The sequence below is a fragment of the Panicum virgatum genome, chromosome 1K, assembly GCF_016808335.1.
Source record: "Panicum virgatum strain AP13 chromosome 1K, P.virgatum_v5, whole genome shotgun sequence".
Taxonomy (NCBI): Eukaryota; Viridiplantae; Streptophyta; class Magnoliopsida; order Poales; family Poaceae; genus Panicum; species Panicum virgatum.
In genome coordinates this window covers 28,431,076-28,454,901 of record NC_053136.1, presented here as the reverse complement: position 1 = coordinate 28,454,901, position 23,826 = coordinate 28,431,076, and the positions used below count along the sequence as shown (strand labels likewise).

Below are 23,826 nucleotides of genomic sequence, written 5' to 3'. Positions count from 1 at the left end.
AAAAAAAAAAGGCTGAGCCCGTTTCTATCAAACTTGCAAATGAAATTTTACATGTAATCGGCTGGAGACAGACAACTGGATGGTACCAGCAACTTCCCAGATGACTGGCAGATGATGAACCACTATCTGTTAACGTTTACCGTAAGTCTCATCTATCGATTTGCAAGAATGACTAACATTACAGTACGGGCAAATTAAAGTTTTGAGCACAAAAATCATGACATTTGAGCCCTGCTACAAATTGGAAAAGGGGCAAGACTGTAAGCTGCAGAATCTTTGATCTGGTTCACGTACATATACTGCCGTCATTTTCTGTGTTTTGAAACTTGGAATTCCCTAGCCATGCTCCAGCACCACCTGTAAATGTAATCCATATTGTGCATATTCACAATAACTCTACCCTGCTCATTAGTTGCGTAGCAAGCTACAAAACTCCGATGTTCAGTTGATCTTAGGCTTTGGCCTCCTTGGTCGTAGAAGAAACCAAAGCAACAAAAAGACAGCTAGAAAGGCAGGAAAAGTTGTCAAGTCTAGCTGCACGTCAAGTTTCCTTTCACGGGTGCATTGGACAGGGTGTAGACTTGAAATGGTGGAGTTCACAGCACTAGAAAACCTGAAAGAGAAGGTAAGATATTAAGGGGACCATATTCTAGTCAGACATAAGCTATCAAGAGAAAAGGTGTCCAGAAAGAAAATGCTCCTATTTTATCATAGAATTCAAAGTTTTTCCTTAATGCCCAGTTTTGGTGCTCGTTCTTCATATTTATTTTTAAAGTTTTACTGCACTTCATTAAAACAACTTAAGTAAGAAAAATTGCATATGTTTGGATATGCACTCATGACCAAACTAGCATTCAAGAACAGTGCAACAGATAAAAGAAAATCATGCTCCATACTATTCGCATTCTAACTATTAACCAAAGAATACAAAATCATCAGGCAGAGAAGTTTATTTCATAGTGAACAGTAGCTGCGCGCCTGCGCCAATCAAAGCATATAGAATGCTCCAATCCTTTTTCTATCACTGTCATTTCTGGGTTGGAAATTTTACTAACATGATATAGAAACCAACTAGACAGAACTTTGAAAAAGAACATAATTCTCACTATATAATTATTTAATCCTAGCAAACTGTACACCAAACCCCAAAAGACCTGCATATTAATATATCATGTGCACTGAATTTCATTTTAACTACTAACATATGCAATAGGATAGCAAATGTTTCATTAACAATTACTTTTTAAAAACTCACAACATATTCAGCTTTTTCACAAGCTAAACGAAACTACGCGTGTGAAACAAAAAAAATCAAGTACTATATGCATGCAAAAAGCACAAGGATTACTGACCCATATGAAGCATCCTCAAGCATAGACATAAGCTTTACCACATCGCCATATTTTAATCCTTTGGACATAGCTGAGACCTAAATAGATATCAAACATAAGCCCTTGCAACGCAGAAAAAAAATGGGGGTGGGGTGGGGGTGGCAAAGTGAAAACAGCTTACCCTTCTCCACAAGCTAACAACAGCATTGTATTTCTCAATCATCATACTTTCATGAGCCTTGAAAATTTTGAAGCCCTTTTCAGCTAACAAGCATTAAGGTTCTTCAAATAAGGTATTCTTGAGTAAACAAAGCAAATATATTAACATAGAAAGGACATTTTTTTTCTCCTTGAATCAAAGAAAAAAAATCAGTTTCAAAAGAACCCTCTTAACACAGTAAATATTCTAAAACCTGTCTGATAAGCTAGCTAATGTCTCTACACAGTTACATTTTAGATTGTAGAAAATTAACTTGCAATTACAATCCTACGTTTTGGAAACTGATAGTTACCTCTGTTTCACAATACGTGTCCTAAGCTGCCACATCCCACATGCAAATAATCAAAAATTGAAACAGTCACTCCCAAATAAAGGGGCATGAATTGTGAAACTGAGGGATTGATCATTTAACCTAGAATAAACTGTTACATAGACCAATAGCAGTTCTTTGTAAATCATTTTAACGAAGCACAGTTCAGGAATAAAATGCCACTTCCTTAAAGCAAAGGAATAGAATGCAAAAAAAAAGTACAAAAAAATAGGTCTTACTAGTTCATAAGGGAAAATGCATAAGGCAATGCAAGTCTCTAATACCTTGCAAAACAAGGTTATTCACTAATCAAAACAAAAACGCCCTAAGATTTGAACAACCAGAAATTATAGACAATTTTAAGGATACTAGCACGCTCTGTTACCAATCGTTGAATTGCTGAATTGACTATTTGTATGGATTCCTCCACTGAAGTAATAATGTAGTTACGACCAATCACATCTTGCTGGAATTCCGAAAGTTGCCAGCCATGAGAAGTGATAGATAAGGGATTACAACCCACAGACCAGGTCCAGTCCTATAGAATGACAAACAAAAAGAACAGCAACGAGTCAGATTGGATAGCTAAATTTCAATAACCAGACCATGGAAGGAAATAGCAAAACGGACAGTGTTTGTGAATTCCAATGGAGAACAAATAAAAGAATAATAAAACAACGTAGGTTTACAACAGCACAGTAACTATATCACACTAAATATCCATAAGCTACGAATTCTTCCTTGCCTATGACTTCTGTTTCAAAAAGAGGTTCTAGGAGACACCTAGGCACTAGACTGAGCAGCACCGCCTCAACTAGGTCCCACACATTTTCCCATTTAGAGTGGTTTAGGACTTTATCCATGAACGAAAATAGACAAATGGAGATGGAGGAACAAGAACTATGGTCATGGAGCTCATGGATGTGAAACCAATAGACAAATGGGAGATGGAAGCTGTGAAACCCACATATATATAAAGGAGCAACAAACCTCGACTGCAGTTTCATGAGCATGGCTATAAACCAGATGTGAAGGAAGTAGACCAGATATATACTCAGCAGTTGCAGCAATAGCGGCTTTAACTGGTTTCCTGTTTGCCAATAAATTATCTTGCATTAATACAGTTTCAGCAAATGCGAAGTCAGAAAATCAACACAATACAGTTGTTAATCCAAACTTTCATCACAATCAAGTAAAATCGGTTTCTTTGCATTCTATATGTTTATTGTGCAACTAATATTCAGCAGTCATTTAACTAGGATATGGAACACAGCTGTGGCCTATGAGCTGCTACTTCATGGCCTCCCTCTTATCACCCACATCCTAATGGCACTGCCAAGAACAGGTGCACATGACACTATGCCCTTCCATTGTTGTTCTCCAGTGGGTTGATGCAATATATTAGTGAGACGTGACATGAGTTGCTTTAGCCTTTGGGTGAAGGTTGGCCATAGTTGCCGCTCTAAGTCTTGCAAGATAGCAGCGCACTGGTAATGGTGGTGAGAATCATGTTCAAGTTTCGTGTTCAGCCATAACAGTGTCATCCTTGTCTTTAAGGAACTTTCCATCACCGTAGTCATATCATGTGTTAGGGTAACAATAGCCTGGAAACAAATCAACATTAACTGTGGCCACAGTTTGGGTGGACAGTGAGAAATTTTTTCTGGATTTGACAGTGAGAATTGCTAAAAGGTAACGTTCTTGTTCATATTATGATGAATAAAAGCCAATTTTTAAATTTTTATTTTTTTATACAATAAAGATCGATATGATGCAGCAGCACATGGACGAGGCTAATGCTACTGTAGAACAAAGATTGTTTGAGGAAATCAGCTAGCAACTACATAAATCTTAGTTGTGGTATGATTCCTAGTGTGTGAGCACCTGTGCTTTCATTTTACTACGCATATTCCATTAGCAATCTTACCTCAAATCCCATAAGATGGGTTTCCCATTGCACTGCAAGTGGCTTTCCCAAGAATCATCATCAGATTGAACTACTACTACCATGTTTGAGAGAGCCTTGGATTGATAATGTTTGTCCAGCAATAGAGGTTCACTATGTATGAACCAGAATATTGGGACCTCCAACGTTGACCTGTGTTTTGAATGTCCTCCTGCATATAGAAACAAAATATAGCTTACAATAAATCATCACATCATACAACAACAGTGGACTGGGAAGTAACAACTAGCTACTAATAAAAATCACTACAACAAAGTCCCTTCAATTCCAAATGCAAATCATTTCAGACTATTCTTCAAATGTAATTCCTTAGAAATTTGAGGCAGTTATTCCCTATTTTTCCTCTTATGCCCTTGCTAATTAAATGCTAAGAAATTTCAAAGGAATTTGCAAGGGTAAGGTTGTCTAGGAATTTCCTTCCCCAGCCCCACCTTGTGCGGGAGCTTTCGCACAGGGTACACCCTCTCAGGAATACATGAGGCACCATTTCCAATGTGTTACCAAGGCAACAAGATCATTTTAGCACTTTCCTAATTCTTGTGCACAAGTTGCACACAAAGACTTATATTTCGAATCAGGAGAATCGTAAAGACTTCTCCCTTTTCACTTCCAAGAAAATAGTGGGAATAGTAATTTCAAAGATAGTTTAGGCATGCAGTTCATGAACTTGTCCACTTCCACGAGCGTTAAACAATAAAAAATGCAACCATCACATGAACACTTTGCATATTGTTACTAAATCTACAAGTTACCTTTTCATATGGTGCTCAAATCGAATGTATGATCTGCACTGGCAACCATAGTCACTAGGAGGCCAGGAACAACCTGGTCGGTTGGCTGGTTAAGTTCATAGGTTTACCAGCTGAACTGGCAGCTCTCAGATATTACAAATTTTTTTCCTTTTTTTTCTTTTTACAGTAACTTTGGTGCACAGTTAGTGGTGACATGAGGATTCTTTTATTCTACAGCATCCTTTTAGACAAATCTAATCTTGTATCCAGTTGGTTGAGTGCTGATATTCTACACCCAGAAGAAAGATTGGAGTTTTGAGTCCCATATTTTTATTCCAGGTAGAAGAAATTTTGCTGAGCTTAGGCAGACAGACACAAGTGTGTCTGTTTTCATGAGCCAGACACTCATAGCCGCAGAACTAAAAAACAAGCTATAAATAGACTTTAGACCGTAACTACCTGAACTGCTAGATGAAATTATCCAGAACCAGTTATCTTCAATTCCTATAGAACGAAAAGCACATAAAGAAGAATATGCAATATACCTTTAACTGAATTATGCTCACTTAGCCTCTGTAGCTGATGTTGGAGAACAGCAGAATCAAGGTATGTACTAACTGTTGACTTATAGGTACCATTGACTAACAGAAGTGGCACTGCAGCTGCACGACGTGCCATCGAGAACGCCATCATCAATGCTGGCTCATCTGACAATGACAGCCTAAATATTGAAATGCAAAATTTAATAATTTAAACACCTTAGTACTATAAAATTATTAACAAACTTTGTTCAAACTTACAATAAGCTTTTAGTCTTAGCAAACTTTATTCCAGATGGTTTCAGTGGATGTTACGACAGTCATCAGCACATCAAGCAAAGATAGACAATTTTAGCAGTAGATTAACCTTTAAGCAGGAACTTGAAAGCAAGCTTTTTTTTTTTGGGGGGGGGGGGGGGGGGGGACCAAACCAGCAGGACAGTCTTCTACCTGTAACCCCTACCCGCACAGGCACCACTCATTTGTCCCTCTTCTTGAATCCGCTGTACCAAACCTTAAGTGTACAAAACTACTGTACCAAAACTTCAAGAAACAAAATTGATCGATTCTGCCTAGCTTTTACTGGAAAAAAAGGGGAAACCATTTTTATGTTCAAGAACAGGGGAAGCATTTTGTGTCGATTTTGATTTTAAGACTACATACAAGCACAACTCATATAACAAGACTCCAAAGAATAGTTTGATGTTATTCAAATAAATGCTTCACAGTATTATAATGGTAGGCACCAAAAGGGAAAAACAGCAGCAAAAGAAAATTACTTGTAGAATCACATAGGCAAGCAAAAGGAAAGCACTGTGTGTAGTTTATTGGCAAAATAAATAAATTTACGGATAGCTTCTAACATTCTACAAAATTGTAATCGCAGAGGGAAAACTCAAGGTCCTAAATGATTTAATTGTTGAAAAAAAGACTTAGTAACTGATTGGATGGGGGGTAGGCTTGGCATCCTTGGATAAATGATGGAAATATTGCGTTAAAAAGGCTTATTTGGATATGGAAAAAATATGCATTAAACACCTCACAGATCTGAATCAAGGGGATGGCAAGAAATTGTAGGGGTGGTACAGAGGTCATTTTTCTAATTCTCTCAAAAGCGATAATATAATCAGGTTCGGTCTTTGGTGATTCACTCCAAGTGGGCAGTTAGAATTTAGAAAACCACAAAATGATATCCAGAAAGATGCGGGAACTTTTATGCATAGTTTCATTTTGATTATTTTAAATCCTCTTGTATTTTGTACTCCCTCCATCCCAAAAAAAAAAAGTCATTCTAGGATTAAAATTTTGTCCCAAAAAATAAGTCAGTTTACCCTATTTAGTATTTACATGTGCATGTAACAATCAATTAGTGCCAAGTATGGATAATAAATAGGGGTAAAAAAGGTCATTTCGCCTCCTTATTAATCTGCCATAGAATTCCCAGAATGACTTGTTATTGCGACAGAGGGAGTATCTCCATATTATTATTATTAGATGTACTTTGTTTACAATTGTTGATTGACAAAAGACAAATAATAAGACTACAGTACATATTAAGATCGAGGATATGACAGCTTACAAGTGTTGGCTGAACATTGACTTCTGATGTCGTAACAACACAGAATTCAGGCTCTCTGTGATGGATTTAACATTAACAGGTAACTGCTTTATACTCCTGGCTTTCTGTAGAATGAAAAGGGGGCAAAGAAAAAAGAACGAATGTGAGGATGTAGGTTCGTCGAGTATACAAATATAAGCAGCAGGAAATTTACCTCTTGTGTCACAAAGTACAGCTGAAACGATAACTTCTCGTAGTAATGGTGTGCTCTATGAGAAACGGAAGGAGCAATAACGTGCCTTATAGAACCCCATAACATAGATCCAAGGTGTGCAAGAAATGAATCACGAGCCACCGTGTAACCTTGATGTTCCTGGCATCAAAAGGTTGAAGTTATTATAAGTTTGTTGATTAATAGCTACAGATTATTTTCAAATTGTCAGCTTATTAGAGAAAATGTGCTGACTCTGGAATCTGTTTTTTAATGTAGGCCTAACCTCTTTAGTATCTCTAAATAAGTTCCAGCTTTCTATCCTCTTCAGTGCATCAAGAGCTTTCTTCTTGTTAATTTCATCAGAATCTCCAGTATTGTAGCCCTCCAATTCATTTTTTAGGTCACCCATCCTCTCATCAAGTTCTGTGTGTAACAAAACATTAAGCTTCTGGAGCAAAGGGTGAATTCAATATATTCTTAAGGCAGTAAGATCAACCCTTTCTTAACACCTATGTGATGCCATACCAACACGGAAACAGCAAAATAGCAGCAGGTAGGAGGAAAGAAAGGAAAAAGAAAGGGATATATTAGTGGTGTATTGGAACCACTATCCTTTTTTAATAACAGATACTGGTTCCATATCTCAGCTCCGCAAATATCACATATCAAAATGACTGATTGGGTGATATATAATCCATCCCAAATTATTAGTCGTTTTGATTTTCTAGATACATAGATTTTGCTATGCACCTAGACATAACAGATGCATACCAAAGACTATGCACCTAGAAAAGCCAAAACGACTAATAATTTGGGACCGGAGGGAGTAGCTTTGAAATCATATGTATAATGTCATCTAACCTATGCAGCAAGGGTAAGCAAAACATACAAGTAAATTGTACTTTAACTTTGCAGTAGAATTTCTTATTACATTACACCCTCAAATTCAAGACTTCACCATGGTGTTTTATTGCAGTATACAATTTAGAATTATGAGAACTATATTAGGAAATACTTTCCAAGACATATATGATGACACTATCTCAGTGGCCATCCATGTATATTTTTCTTACATTAGTGGACAGATTTAAAAGTTTTACTGTTGAGGTCAGAAAGGAAACTTTATTTAGTTGAGAACAAAAAAAAAATAGCATGCATAACTACAGAGATTGGGCATTATTTTCATAATCATCCTGCTGCTGCATTATTTTCATAATCATCCTGCTGCTATCCAATGCATAGATAGGTCAGTCTGTTTCCTCTTGACTCACCTAAAAATAAAATTTATTTTGCCACTGGCATGACGCAAGTAAGACATCTCATTCCAAAGTGAGTTAGCACCCTCATCTAACTTCCACTACATCTTTATTTATTGTATCTCTATTTGATTGGTAATAGAATTTCCTTGTGAAGACAATACTAGACAACTATATTTGGTGCATAACAGGTATATGCCTGTCTATGTTAATCAATATGTGCCAGTCTGATATTAAAATTGTAGGAGAGAATAATTGATGTATTCCTCCAAACCCTAGAAGAGTGGGATATATAGTTCCTATACATGGGCCTCTATACATGAGCTCACATATACACCAACCCCCCCCCCCCCCGCCGCAGTCTGAACTACCGGCGCAGCGGTGTTCAAGACTGGACAACAAGAAAGCCAACACCCCCCGCAGTCTGAACTACCGTCGCAGCGGTGTTCAAGACTGGACAAGAAGAAAGTACAAAGGGCAAATACCCCCCTGCAGTCACAACTAGCCACCTGCTATGTTGAGACTGGAGCGAAACTCCGAGAAGGTCGAGGAGGGTAGTCCCTTCGTGAAGATGTCGGCAAATAGGGAGGTGGTCGGGACATGGAGTACTCGAACATCGCCGATAGAGACCTGTCGCGCACGAAGTGCAAGTCGATCTCCACATGCTTCGTCCGCTGATGCTGAACGGGGTTGGTAGAGAGATACACGGCACTAACGTTGTCGCAGTAGACGAGCGTGCTCTTGGCGAGCGGGCTGTGGAGCTCCGCCAAGAGCTGTCGTAGCCAGGACGCCTCCGCCACGCCATTAGCGACAGCACGGTACTCCGCCTCGGCACTGGAGCGGGAGACAACCGGCTGCCGCTTGGACGACCAGGAGGCCAGGTTACTACCCAGGAAGACGGTGTAGACAACCAGCTCAGCAGAGGACGAGCGGTGAAGCACCAGGCCGAGTTCCACAGTGCCACGGATGTAGCGGAGGAGACGCTTCAGCGCAGCAAGGTGTGACTCCCGGGGATCATGCATATGGAGACAGATCTGCTGAACAGCGTAGGTGAGGTCCGGCCTGGTGAAGGTGAGGTACTGCAAGGCACCGGCCAGACTCTGGTAGGCAGTAAGATCAGCCACATGATCACCCAGATCAGCAGACAGCTTCGCCTGAGTGTCAACAGGAGTGGAGCAGGGCTTGCAATCAATCATCCCAGCTCGCTCCAGAATGTCGAGTGCGTACTGCCGCTGGTGAAGTAGAAGGCCAGACGGGCGAGGCTCAACAGTGACGCCCAAGAAGTGGTGGAGCTAACCAAGATCCTTCATAGCAAACTCCTGCTGCAGAGAGGAGATGACACGCTGAAGCAACTGCTGACTGGATGTTGTGAGCACAATGTCATCAACATAGAGCAGCAGATAGGCAGTCTCATCCCCACGGCGGTAGATGAAGAGAGACGTGTCAGACTTGGCCTCGGTGAACCCCAATGTCAGCAAGAACATGGCGAACCGAGAATACTAACCCCGAGGAGCCTGCATCAGACCATAGAGAGACTTGTTGAGCCTGCAGACCATATCCGGACGACTGGAGTCCACAAATCCCGCTGGCTGAGAGCAGTAGACAGTCTCGGACAGAGTGCCATGAAGACACGCATTCTTCACATCCAGCTAATGCACTGGCCAGGAGCGAGAGAGCGCAAGCGAGAGGACCGTCCGCACCGTAGCGGGCTTCACCACTGGACTGAAGGTCTCATCATAGTCCATACCCGGTCGTTGGGTGAAACCCCGGAGAACCTAGCGAACCTTGTAGCGCTCCAGTGTGCCGTCAGCCCAACGCTTATGCGTCCAGATCCACTTGCATGTGACCACATTGCAACCAGACGGACGCGGCACGAGGTCCCACGTCTGGTTAGCAAGAAGAGCCGCGTACTCCTCTTCCATCGCGTGACGCCAGTGAGGATCCTCCAAGGCGTCGCGGACAGAGGAGGGTACCGGAGAGACCCACGGCTCTACCTCGGTGGCGGAGAGAGTCGCGGCCTGAGACGCCATCCGCCGAGTCACCATGGGATGGATATGCCGAGGATCTCGACGGATGATTGGCGGGTGGTACACTGCCAGCTCGACTCGAGAGCGAGTCCGCAGAGGCGGCGGCGGTGGTGGCTCCGGTGTAGGAGGCGGCAGCGACGGCTCCGGCGTGGGCGCCGCAGGAGCTTCCGGAGCCGGAGGCGGCGCCGGTGTCGGCACCGAACGACGTCGGTACACCTGCACCAGCTGAGCGTACCGCGGCGGCGCTGGTGTCGGCGCCGAACGACGCTGGTACACCTGCACCGGCTGAGCGTACCGCGCAGGTGCAGGGGAAGGCACCGGGGCCACACGTGGCGCAGCAGGAGACACCGGGTCCGCGCGTGGCGCGACTGCGGGCACCGGGGCCGCGCTCGAAGCAGCATGGATCACCGGAAGCGGTGCCGGTGTACTGGGAAAACCTGCAGGGAAAGGACAGACAGGTAACGGTGGCTGAACCACCGGGTCAGTCGAAAACAATGAATCCAACTCGGGGTCAGGAGAAGGTGTGGAGGTGAAGTAGAGGAAATCCGACTCGTCAAAGACGACATGTCGGGAGATCAAGACGCGGCGAGAGGTGAGGTCAAAGCATCGGTACCCCTTGTGGTCAGGGGAGTACCCAAGGAACACACAACGAGTCGAGCGTGGCACCAGCTTGTGAGAAGCGGTGGTGGAGGTGTTAGGGTAACACGCACACCCGAAGACCCTAAGGTGGTCGTAGCGAGAAGGGGTACCGAAAAGAGCATAGTGTGGAGTGGGAGCAGGAGAAGCAGTGGACGGAAGACGGTTAAACAAGTAGGTGGCGGTGTGGAGGCTCTCAGCCCAGAAGCGCGGGGGCAGAGAGGCCTGGATCAAATGGGTGCGCACGACGTCGTTCGTCGTGCGAATCATCCGCTCAGCCTTGCCATTCTGAGGAGAGGTATACGGACAAGACATACGCAGCTGAACACCCCGAGAGAGAAAGAAGAAACGGGAGGTGGAGTTATCGAACTCACGCCAGTTGTCGCACTGGACGGCCTTAATGGTGAGGCCGAACTGAGTGGACACCAAGGCAAAGAAGTGGAGGAGGGTGGGAAAGGTCTCAGATTTGGCGCGCAAAGGAAAAGCCCAAGAGTAATGAGAAAAATCATCCACCACGACCAAATAATATTTATAGTCAGACATGTTGAGTACAGGAGATGTCCACAGGTCACAATGAAAAAGATCAAAAGCATGCGCAGCATGCGAAGAAGAAAAAGGAAATCTAACATAACGACCTAACTGGAGCGCATGACAGAGGTGCTCAGCAGGAGCCCTAGTACATGGAACATCGGTACTACGACTGAGCTGAGCTAAAACGTCGCGGCCGGGGTGTCCAAGCCGGCGGTGCCAGGTGATGGAAGAAGGCGCCACGGCAAAAGCAGCAGACGAAGAAGAAGAAGCCGAAGGCGGAGCAGCAGAAGCAGGAAGCCGAAGAGTGTAAAGGCGCCCCGTGCTGTCACATCGGAGAGTGGACGCCGAAAAGCCGAATCCTTCACAGTAAGACCAGAAGAGTCAAAAAATTCAATGGAACAAGAATTATCAGCAGTAAATTGACAAATGGAAAGAAGGTTGCGAACCATCTGAGGAGCAACAAGGACATTGAGAAGACGAAAAGAACCAGGAGCAGAACCCACGTCGGTGACAGGAAGGCAAGACCCATCACCAACCATGATGGAAGAAGGACAAAAGGGGTGTGGAGGTCGGACAGAAGAAGATACCGGCATCTGGGGTGGTGTGGAAGGAGGCACCTGAGTCGGCGATCCACTCGGTGCTGACCGGCGGCGTCAGCCCCATGGTGCTGAAGGACTGCGCCAGTGCGGCCTGGTCCCACCCCTCAGGCCAGGTCGGCTGCTGGCTGGGCTGAGCGGGCGAGGTCCAGGATGGTGCGGGGGCAGCACCGGTGAACATGGCCGCCGGCTGGAGCTAAGGACGACCCCCCCCCCCCCGACCCTAGAACGGCCACATCGTGATGCGCCCTGACCATGGGTTGCTGAATGATGGCCAGGGCGTACCTCCAGGGGCAGGGGCAGGAGCGGGAGCCGGCGCGCCCCGACGGCCCCCACCGGTACCGGTACCCCCAGAAGCAGGGCCACTAGTACCACCAACACCCCGTCCCTGCCTCCGACGTCCACACCCCCCCCCCCACCTCCGGTCTGTCCGGCGGGAGCAGCACCAAGGAGAGAGGTGGCAGGAGCGGCGAAGGAAGCCGGTGGAGCAGCGACGAGCGCGGTGGGGTGGATGAGGACGATCCGGGCGCGAGACCCCTGGTGATCTCGAGGCCGAGGTCGTCCCGGACCTACAGGAAGGAGGGGAAGGGCCTCTGGCGAGTGATCCAGGTCTTCAGGTGGTCATAGGTGCTGCTCAGGCCCCGCAGGACATTGAGCACCAAGACCCGATCGGACACCGGACATCCGAGGTCGTGAAGAGCATCGGCCATGCCCTTCTCATCCGCCGGCAGAACTCACCAACGGAGAGGTCCCCCTGCTCGAAGGTGCGGAAGGTGGCGTCGAGCTGGAGGGCGTGGAACTCGGCGTTGCCGAGGAACTGCCCCTCGAGCGCCACCCAGGCTTGTCGCACGGTGCCGCCGTGGGTCCTGACGAGGTCCTGAAGATTTAGGGAGATGGTCCCGAAAATCCAGAACATGGCGACGCTGTCAAGGCGCAGCCACACCACGTCATGCGCCTCGATCGGCGTGTCGAGGAGGACGTGGTCGTCGAGGGCGTAGCGACGGAGGGCGAGCAGAACTTGGTCCCGCCAGCGTCCGTAGGAGAAGGACGTGGAGTCGAGGAGGACGGTGACCAGGGCCCTGATGTTCTGGACGCCGGCGGCCTGGAGGTGGAGCTGGGCGACCATGGGGTCGGTCGGGTCGTGCCGGGGTCCAGATCCAGCGGGCGGGGCCTAGTGGGAGGAAGAGTCGCCGTGCTCGGGAACGACGGGCAGCTGGCCGGAGGAGACACGAAGGAAGTGCTCCGCCTCGGCGACCCGGAGAGCGAGGGCATCAGCCGTGGCGCGCTCGCGCTCCCAAGCGAGGGCAGCCACGCGGACCCGCTCCTGGGCCGCCGAAGCCTCCGACTTGGCGGCGAGGAGGGTTGCGGCGAGAGCGGCGTCGGCATGCTGCCCACGGAGGGCGGCTGCAGCGAGTGGCGCATCCACGGGAGACATCCCGAGCCCAGACCACGCGGCGTCGGCGGCGGGCTGCTTGCCGGCAGCGACGGCGGCGCGGTGGGTGGCGGCGGCGGCCACAGGGCCCCCCGGCGCCCGCAGCCACTGCAGCGGCGGCGCCTGGATCAGGCTGCAGCAGGGGTGCCTGCAGCGGCGGCGGCGCCTGGAGTGGCGTCGCACGCCCCCTGCGCCAGAAACCCCGGCACCCGCGCCTGCAACGGCGGCGGCGGCGCCGTCAGGTGCAGGCTCGAGCAGGGCTAGGGCGGCGGCGTGTTGGGGGGGCGGATCTGGGGCCAGGCAGCCGGCACGAGCCAGGCGCCCGGCGCAGGGCCGGCGGCGGCAGCAGAGGAGGGTGGGAGGGGAGGGAAAGAGGAGGGGGGAGGGGGCGCCGGCGGCCGGCGGCCGGCCATGCTGCCGGCGGCAGCGGCGGCGGCTGGGGTAGGAGAGGGAGGAGAGGGAGAGAATCTAGGCTAATGATACCATGTAGGAGAGAATAATTGATGTATTCCTCCAAACTCTAGAAGGGTGGGATATATAGTTCCTATACATGGGCCTCTAGACATGGGCTCACATATACACCAACAAAAATGATGTCGTATCTGTATATTTAGTGATAACAATATTTAGAAGCTTAGTATATACTGTTATATATTGAGCTATTTTCTTTCTTTCACTCAAACCAAATAACAAAAGGAATAGTAGAAATACACAACAGTAAGCAATAGCATAACTGCCTAACTCAGAAGAATTCAATTGCAAGCCTACCACTATATAGAATAGTTCACAAAATAACTGAATCTATGGTCACCGACAAGTACCTTTGCAAAGGGCAAGCTGTACCCTTCTTCCCACACAATGCTTGAAAGCAAAAAGTTCATACACATCAATCTCTGCCAATAGGATATCCACAGCGTGGTAATCCTGAACCCAAAAATAAAATGGAATTTAACAATTAACACACAAGTCAAATGTCAATTCAAGGTGTGGCAGCAATACATACTAAAAAAGAGGGAAAAGGTGTTGAGAGGCAAGAGTAAGTCATGTGTAGAGAACACAAGAGATGTTGAGCGATGACTATTAACTCATGGAAGTTGAGTTACTAATCTGCCAGTGATATGGAGCTTGAATGGCTTATTGGACCATCCCCCTAAGTGAATCATCAGCTCCATTAGCGCAACTATTTAGCGCCACATAGAAGCAAAAGAACATTAATAATAATTCCCAGACTCCCAATTTTTTCTTACCTCTCCCCTCTCCTATTCTGCTCCCCAAGCTCACTAAAAGATGATACAGCAAAAGTAGCATACCTCCCCAAAGGATGAAAATCTCTCTCTGATTGTGTCTTGCAATTTTTCTTCAGCTTCTTCTTCAGTAACTTCTGCATATGATCAGCAACAGTCACTTCATGATGGACAAACAAGCCATTGTTGGCTACTTGGCTTTTAATAGCTACTTCCAAGAGATTCAATAGAACTGTTATGTTTGCAACATCAAGCATTATGTTGTATTGTGGTACAAGAGTTTAGGCATAAAAGCACCACATCAAACTGGTCATAATTACCTAAGATTTAGCAGAAGGATGCAGAAAGTATAAAACAAACAAAACAAATTAATGGTTGACTAAAATAATTTCCAATCATATAAATATACGAGGGCCATACAGAGACCACAGATTAACAAAATACAGTGGGGGTGAAAAATGCAGTTGATAAACAGAGATGCGATACAGAACATGTTGGCTGCTAAGGAAAACCAATGAGAAAATTTATTATTTGAAATACTTGAAAGATGGAATAAAGACAAAGTGCACCATATGTAACAAATGCATCAGTATGAAGAGCATAACATTAGATAATAACTTCAATTGAACAATAACAGATAATAACTGAAATAGAACATAGAGAAAAAGTTTTATGGTAGAGGATGACCTGCAACAGCCCCAACTGTCTTTGCAACATTTGGTAGACTAAGTTCTGTGCGAACACCATCACCACCAACAGAAGGGCCCCAAGTAAATGGCCCTGCGCTCAGATCAACAAAAGCAAACCTGAAACAAAGTCCTGATTAGAAGAATGGCGCACTCTAGCCTGAATTTGTAGACATTAACAAAAAATCGCAGCATACCTTTCTCTGCCTATCCATGTATCTGTAAGGCATTCAGCATGTAGACCCTTTAAACCACTAGACTTCAGTGCATTTTCTAGAATGTCATGCATCTCATCCCTTGTGCCATGTAATATCTAATTAAGAATATGCATTGTTAGGTACAGATATGGAAAGAATTTGAATTTAGTACCCAATATAGTTTGCCACCTGCACAGCTTTGTCATAAACGATGTCATCTTTACTCTTCCCTTCCTTCAGCAGCTCAAACTTGCTTAATGCTTCCTTGCATTTCTTTGACCAATCCCCCTGTACAAGATGTGTAAAACAGCCGTTAGGCTTTTCAATATGTAATATAACATTGTCAAAGGCCTCAAAGCTGTTGTTCGTCTTTATACAACTGCTTCAAATTACAAGGCAAGTGCCAACTGAAATAAACCAATTGCAATCTAGCAATCAAGTCATAAGGTCAAAAAGGCCAAATACAAATATTCAACAATTCATGAAAATCATATTGACAATATCTGTTGAGTCAAATGAAACGAATTGATAAGCATTTGTTTTTGCAGGTACAAAAAACTCAACATACCATATCCATATTGTCAGTTGTGGCCCAAGAAAATGATGATAGAGGATGACTTTCATATAAGGGCTTTCTATTGACTCCCTTCTCGATATCTGCTTAATACAGAGATGCAAAAAAGTATAACTAGGGAAAAAAAGGTTAAAGCAACTGCTGCAAAAGACGAACAACATGATGCAAATAAGTATAACTAGGGCAAACTCTAGTGTTTACAAGGTGGGATTTATCTGCAAAAGTACTTTGTTTTTACGTGCATTGAATTGTTTTTTTCTCGAATAACGTGCATTGAATTGTTAATGCAGAAATATACAAAATTTGACTAAATGCAACATGATGTTCTCAAGTGGAGGCACAATATGCAATATTTGAATGAATCCAACTGACACAAATATCCTTGCATGTCATCAACATGCAATTGAGGCAAAAAAAAAAGCTAATCCAAGACATTTGGAAGACTGTTCTATTGATGTTGAAACTAAGCATGGAACCTACATGTCCTACACATCAATAAATATTGGACACAGAGCACATAGGTTATTCCCTTTTCTCGAATGCAAATGTGGAGCACATTTCATTCTAATGTTTACTGCAGACAAGTGGATAAAAATGAAAACTGTTCCACTCTACAGAAAGATGCACCCGATATCAAATGAGTGCAAAAGGAAAAACCATGTACATGTGTTAGGGTCTCACAATAAAGGAAGTGTAAAGGGCGTGACTTGTAAGTAAAAATCTTCAAGATTATAAAATATTTATAACGCCGCCAACATAAACAACTCTGACTATTAGATTGGTTAACTTAGATCTTGGCACTTGATAGTACATTCAGTATAAGGGAGATAGGCAGACAAATCATCAGTTGTTGAACCATACAAATAGGAAAGATGAAATTTACCAAGATAGAGTTTGTTGTCACTTTTAGATTGGAGTATCCGAGCTTGCAAGGTCCTATTCTGAAAAGCAACAACAAGCACATCATGGTCCACCAGAATAGAGCTTTACTCACTTTTTTTCCTCGGACATGCCATTTCATTTAAGAAAAGGTGGGAAAAAAATGTACAGAAAACATCAGTATCAACTCAATGCCACACCACAAAAGGTTTCACTCATTAGTGTACAGAATAACACAAATCAATTTGTTCAACACAATTAATATGATAAGGTCTTTTTTTCCAAGAAACTGCTGTTGCTAATACCTCATGTTTGCACCACAAATCGTCTTCAATTTCAAAGTTTTAAACCAAGCCACCAACATATTTGGCCCAGAAATGGAAAACAAAGAATAAGATGGGGATATCAGCTTCATGATGTAGCATTCAGAAACCAATATGTGACTTTTCATAGATTGGAGTTGCGACAACAGGACTAAAAAAATTTGTTCAATAAAGGTTTCACTCATTAAAGTGTACAGAATAACACAAATCAATTTGTTCAATACAATTAATTTGATAAGCTCTTTTTTTCCAAGAAACTGCTGTTGCTAATACCTCATGTTTGCACCACATATCAAGTCTTCCAATTTCAAAGTTTTAAACCAAGCCACCACATATTTGGCCCAGAAATGGAAAACAAAGAATAAGATGGGGATATCAGCTTCATGATGTAGCATTCAGAAACCAATATAAGTGACTTTGCATAGATTGGAGTTGCGACAACAGGACTAAAAAAACCCAAAGGAAAGACAGTCTAATAACATGGCTTTTAGCACAGCAGCACAACTAAACAAGGAAACAGAACAAAGTACATGTTTCGAAGTTTACATACTGGTTCGATAAATCTAGCAAAAATGGGAGAACATGTTGTTTTGGTCTCTTTCTTCTTTCTCTTCACCCACTGTTAACAGACACTCCCTTTCCATTTTCCCTAGCTTCTCTCCCTTTGTCTACTCTACCTCTTCCCTAAGGAATAGCAGCAGGAACTCTAGAGACTACAATAGCTAAGCAGCAGGTACCCTACAGACTACAACAGCTGCCTTCTGGAACAGCAATATGAGCTGTTTTCGCAGAGACAGGCCAGGACCCAAGTTGGCCGCCATGAGGATTCTGTTTCTCTAAGAAAATAGACTAGATAATGTTTAAACATCATTTTTATAAATTTATTACCAAAGATCTTTCATGTGCAAGAAATATCATAAACCTGAGAGATTTATCAAAGCAAGAAGATATAATCATAACATTCATCAAATGATAGGATGCCAAGCTTACCTCCCTGAGCAAGGTGATCTCAGCCTCAGAGAAGCCTTTCCTATAACAGATGGCACATAAATAAGCAAATGAAAGAAACAGCTAACAAATGTTCTATTATTTGCCAAAATGAACTACTACACTTGAATGGTGGTCATTGGGAAAACAAACAAAAACTATGCAGAGCGCTGTGTGCAGATTGACATATTCTTAGCATTTACTTTCCTCCATCTGAAAAACATTATTTGAATATAATAAATTACAAAAATAGACAGATATGCACTGATGCCATTCAACCAGAAAATATTTCATTTTATATAAGAAAATTTCCCAAATCTATTCCTCATATAACAAAGGATTGCAACTTAATAGATAAACTCAATGCTGATAGAGGCATTCCAACAACAGGGTTACAGGGAAGACAAGTGCAATAAATTTAATTACAAACTCTTTAAAATAGTATTTTATATTACCATGTGCCATCCCCATCTAAAACAACTCGACCTGCGGGGGGCTAAGACAGACCCCGGGTATTTTGCTAAGAGAAGACATTCTCACGCAGGTCGAGAAAACCCCCGAACCCCTGCCCCATCCTTACACAGCAGCACCATAGCCCATGTGAGACGACCAATGGCCTGGGCCGGGCTTTAGACCTATACTTTGGTGTGGGACAGATGAGGGGACTTTTTTTTAAACCCCAGTCTGAAAACCACTCCCACGAAGAATCGAACCCAGGACCTGTCGAGTGCTACTAAAGCCACCTAACCAATTCAGCTCGAGGCCCATTCGCTGCCATCCCCGTCTAGATTCCAGGCATCTACTCTTTTGCAGAGAAGCAACTTAATGTAGCAGATCATAGTTCACCATTCACATTTTTGCACCATTTCTTTAGAAATATTTTTAGTAGCATGACCTGACTAGCATTAAATTTAATCTATAGATAGTGTAGATTAGATTCCAAATATATTTGGAACAGCTACAGCACAACAAAGACTCAACCTGTTCATGCCACCAAAAGTTACCAGAAAAATGAAAATCTTCGTGGCTTTATGAGAATGATATCACACTAAATATAAACAAGTGCATCTTTTTTGCAGTGTCCTATTAAATTAGTTTTAAATAATTCATGGCGATGGATTTCAGACTCACTAATACCATAATTAATACTCTTACTAATTAGTTACAAATGATACATGGTGATGGAAGTATTTGCAGACTCACCGATAACCATAGTTGATGCTCTTACTAATAGGCTTCGGATTAAGAATGAAGATATTGTAAGCTTCTTGTATCTGAAGGTGATCAACAAGAGTCGAAAATATGTGTTCCATTTGAGCACTGTCCACTTGCAAACTGCCCTCTTCATTTTCTCTGTGCAACATTGAAGGAAAAAAGGGGTAATTTTATCAATGGTAGTGGGTTCCGGCAAATGCAAGGTAGTCATAGAAGTGTGCAAGTAAGCAACTAACACGATACAGTACAGATATGGCAGATGCCTATAACATAATGGACATTGACACAGTCTCCAATATGCAACTTCGACCACTACCTTACATTTTTCATGATAAATCTGATTACGTTATTTCCGTATGACCAACCCAATAAGTTCCTTTTAGATGAGTGTTCATAGATATAGAGGTTTGACTGCAAACTGTCTAAAACTTCATACATATATGAACAACAAGGATATATGAACACATCACTATACGTATAAATTACATAGGACAATATGAGTCATGTATACACTGAGGCAATGAAAAGGAAACGTGTACAGAAAAAAAATGTGAATACATATAAACAAAGACTCTCTTTTTTTAATTGGCAAGCAACAGAAAGACCATACTAAGGTTCTTAAGCTCCTTTTGTGGTATGCTTGTTCTTACATTTTTCATGTGCTACAGTACTGACAAAATATCATCCAAATTAGTGGATGGGAAAAATGGAAATGATGCGTATTCAAGAACATCATACCTGGAGTCCGCAAGATCTTCTCTACGGGATAGAACTTTGATAGCATGTTCAAAAACAGATAAGACATCTCCCATATGTATCGCATGCACGGAAAAACTGCACCACAAAGGAAATTGAGAAGTAATAGGAATTCATTCTTGTGGAAGCACACCATAGCCGAATTACAGAAATATTGAATTGTCAGGCCTTACTTGTGGTTCACATGGCTGACTAAAGGAAGCTCATATTGTCGAAGCTTCTTAACAGTAGTCTTATAGAACGGGGTGAGAACTTCACCAACTGGAGGGATTCTTGTGTACTCAAATATGTGATCTATTTTTGTAAACCAGCGCTCCAATTCTTCAGGCTCCAACTTAAACTCTAACAAAATACAGAAACGGTTAATCTTCATTGCTTTATATGAACAAACCAACCAGACTTATGTGATTGCATATGGATAATATACCATGGCCTCCTTTTCCATCAAATCCAATAAAGATGAAGTTCACAGGGATCGGAAGATATATGGAATCAACCTCCGCCAGGTTCATATAGCTTGCAATATTAACTTCACATAAGCAAAGAAGAAATTTAGTAGTGAAAAGATATATGCTTCTTAGATAATCACAAAACCTTATTCGTGGTCCTTTATCTTGAGATCCACATACACAATGTAATTATCCTGGTTGAAATTACAATCACTTCTCCAAAAAAATGTCAAACTATCTTGAAACACATGTCAAACTATCTTGAGATCCACTTATACAATGTAATTATCCTGGTTGAAACTATAAGTACTTCTCCAAACACATGTCCAACTACCATCCAAAATATTACTTCCTATGAGGAATCAATGTTATGAAAGTACGAAGTTATGGCTGCACAGACAAAAATAAAATCACTGTAATAGCACGTTATGGAAAGTATAGACATGATCAGTTTGTTGATATTGCACTACTGGAGTTCCCCTTTATCAGTGATCACAAATCCTGCAAACTAACTTTTGCCATTTTTGTCTACATAAAACAAACTTCTCATATGGTCTAAATTCTTATCTCCAGGTAGTCACAAAATTGAATCAATAAGCACATGCATATAGAAGGAATCAAATTTTCTGTCTCTGCGCTATTTCATCTGATGCTGCATTACATATATATCCTTTATAGGGATATAATGAAACCTAATTGTCCTTGTCCATAACGTTCATTTAGTCCTGATATTTCATGTCCACATCCCCTTAAGGAAACCAAGGAGCTGATGACATAAACACAACTCATAAGATACAGGTGGCACGCAGGATCTAGTCAGGAAGTGGCATTACCTACTGATATGGTCGGCTACATAGTTATATCAGCACTCTGGCTTAAAGTATGGCAAGATAAACACAAGCAAACAGCATATCAGTTTCAACAACAGTTCCAAACTATTAGTATCACACAGTATGGCAGCACGCAAAAGGGAAAAGTGGTATAATTGCTGAGGCTTTGGCTGAGCAGAAAGTACCAAACACCATGATTTTGTTCAAAATTTCAGTTCAGCATGTTTGAAATGTGCCCTACATTGTAGGGTCCAAGGGGTACAGAAAGACACAGGAAACTACCAGCTCTTGTGAAGTTGAGTATCCCCATTTTGCTAGAGGCCCGCGACGCCGAGCCTTCCAAGTCATCGAACTCTGCAAAAGGAACAACCCGTAAATGTGCTATTAACAGCAGAACGCACAAAACGAACAGGAATCCCCAGACGACGATTATAAAACGAAAAGGAAATCAAAGGAAGCGGACCTGTGCGGATGACGGACTCGGTCCAGAACTTGCTCTTGGCCTTGAGGTTGAAGAGCGACAACACCGAGGACGCGCCCGAGCCGCCGATCTTGCGCGCACGGGTCCCCGGCGTGGACTCGGCCGCCTCCGGGGACGGCGCCTGCCGCGACGAGAGGGCAAGAGGGAGGGAAAATCAAACGCCATCGGTAACCTGCGGAATGATCAGATCCAGCCAGCGGATCGGGGTATCCGCGGAGATCAGGGGTTACCTGCGCGAGGAGCAGCAGCAGGAGTGGGAGCGCGAGGAGGTGGGGAACCCGCCGGTTGGGGGCCATCTCGCTGACCGTGGTGCCGCGGCGCCCCCGCAGCAGCAGCAGCACGGAGACCGCGAGGAGTTGAAGAGTGGAGACTGGAGCCCGTACGCCGGCGGCACAGGGGGTTTTGGCCTTTTGGGGTGTGTTGTGCTGTGTTCCGGTCTTCGTCGCTCGCGGTCTGATACAACTCACAAGAGACCTGATGGAGCGACTCCCTAGACTGCTCTCTGGATTGTGGTCTCTCAGATCGAATATGGACGGTCGCGATGAATGTTGTTAAAACTCAAAAAGTGATGTAAACACACCACGCAAAGTCATGATTAAAACGACCATCAAATCAACATGAAAAAACAACCATCAAATCAACTTAAAATTGATGAAACTATTTTACTACAATAACAGATGGAGATAAACCTACTTTGCGAAAAATACACATACATAGTATTCAAATAATTTTCACCATAATATACAACTTTTGAAGGGCACAACAATAATTTTCAAAATTTAAGGGGAAATACATAATTTTTTCTATTATGGAATGAAAATAATTTGTAAAATTATTCACCATCACAAGTTACGGAGAGGATCTTGAAGTTACTTCAAATTTTTGTTTTGAGAAAGAACTTTAAAATTTATTTTTGTTAAAAAAACTTCAAGATTTCCTTTGTAACTTATGATGTAAACCAATTTTATAAATTATTTCACCCTATATAGAAAAATTGATATTTTTCCATAATTTTTTAAAAGTATTTTGTACCTAAAAATATAGGAAATCTTCAAAAGTATCCTATCTTAGTAAATTTTAATTTTAAAATTTTAAATTCACATATATTATTATCAATATAAAAATAAAAACATATCAGGTGCGAACCAATCTCTCCGTGCAAATCGTGCAAACTTCAATCTGGGCTATTCAAGGGGCAGGGGGATTGGGTAATTTTACAATTAACCACCCGCTCTTGGATTGGGTAATCACACTTTTGTAAATCGCCCTCCCACTCTCCCTGCGCCTCAACCCCTGGATGTTGATCCGGTGGCTCAGATTGAAATTTGCACGAAGAGGTTAGTTTGCACCTGATATGTTCTCTATCAGAATAGACATTATTATAGCATATAACCTAGATGATTGGACATGTATAATTGGGCAATGATGCAAGTAGTGACACTAATAGGTACTCCGTCTATTCCCAAATCTAAGAAAGTTTTAGCTGGATGTCGTAGTTCTTGTTGAGTTCATTGATTCAATTATATCCCATTTTTAATCCAGTTTAGTTGGGGTTTTATATCAATACAATGACTTGAAAAGAAAACAAAGCCTATGCGGATTCTCGTATGGCGCGTATATCCCCGTTCCCCTAGCCCAATGGACATGTCGATTTTATCTCATGATTGAGGGCCATATCATACGCAGTGCGGCTCATCACCAAGTGTATCACGTCAAGTCGTTGCATGCATCCCGAGTGTCCTATGTCGCAAAAGCGTGCCCTATGTTGTAAAAGCTAACGGCACCGATTCATCTTATTTTGCACCGATTTTTGCACAGTAAAAAATAGTTCAAAATACCACAAAATATAAATTTAGGG

The 23,826-nt window shown here is 43.2% G+C and overlaps 1 protein-coding gene across 3 annotated transcripts; it reads right to left on the bottom strand.

Annotated features, from left to right (window-relative positions):
- On the bottom strand, positions 1–22,418 carry LOC120701299. Of its 3 annotated transcripts, XM_039985412.1 has the most exons (25): positions 22,199–22,418; positions 21,951–22,089; positions 21,770–21,841; positions 20,636–20,737; positions 20,382–20,550; positions 20,191–20,286; positions 19,441–19,590; positions 18,241–18,280; positions 16,932–16,989; positions 16,043–16,131; positions 15,664–15,762; positions 15,475–15,590; positions 15,279–15,397; positions 14,658–14,728; positions 14,169–14,271; positions 7,153–7,292; positions 6,870–7,028; positions 6,677–6,780; positions 5,104–5,279; positions 3,789–3,978; positions 2,852–2,951; positions 2,231–2,399; positions 1,513–1,595; positions 1,353–1,429; positions 4–613 (listed from the first exon to the last, which is right to left on the bottom strand). In XM_039985412.1, exons 1-25 carry the CDS (start codon positions 22,262–22,264, stop codon positions 442–444), a joined length of 2,859 nt encoding a protein of 952 aa, XP_039841346.1. In that variant the 5' UTR covers positions 22,265–22,418; the 3' UTR covers positions 4–441. The 3 variants fall into 3 exon arrangements, with proteins under 3 accessions (XP_039841350.1, XP_039841346.1, XP_039841355.1); XM_039985416.1 differs by lacking the exon at positions 1,353–1,429 and having other exon boundaries at positions 1–613; positions 22,199–22,397; XM_039985421.1 differs by lacking the exons at positions 4–613; positions 1,353–1,429 and having other exon boundaries at positions 1,527–1,613; positions 22,199–22,397.
- Between the last annotated feature and the right edge of the window lie 1,408 nt (positions 22,419–23,826).

Coding starts and splice junctions, on each gene's coding strand:
- LOC120701299 (XM_039985412.1), bottom strand. CDS start 22,264: ATGGCCCCCAACCGGCGGGTTCCCCACCTCCTCGCGCTCCCACTCCTG. Junction 7,293..14,168: donor ACAGCTTGCCCTTTGCAAAG/GTACTTGTCGGT, acceptor TGTTACACACAG/AACTTGATGAGAGGATGGGT. Junction 7,029..7,152: donor TATTTAGAGATACTAAAGAG/GTTAGGCCTACA, acceptor TTTTGATGCCAG/GAACATCAAGGTTACACGGT.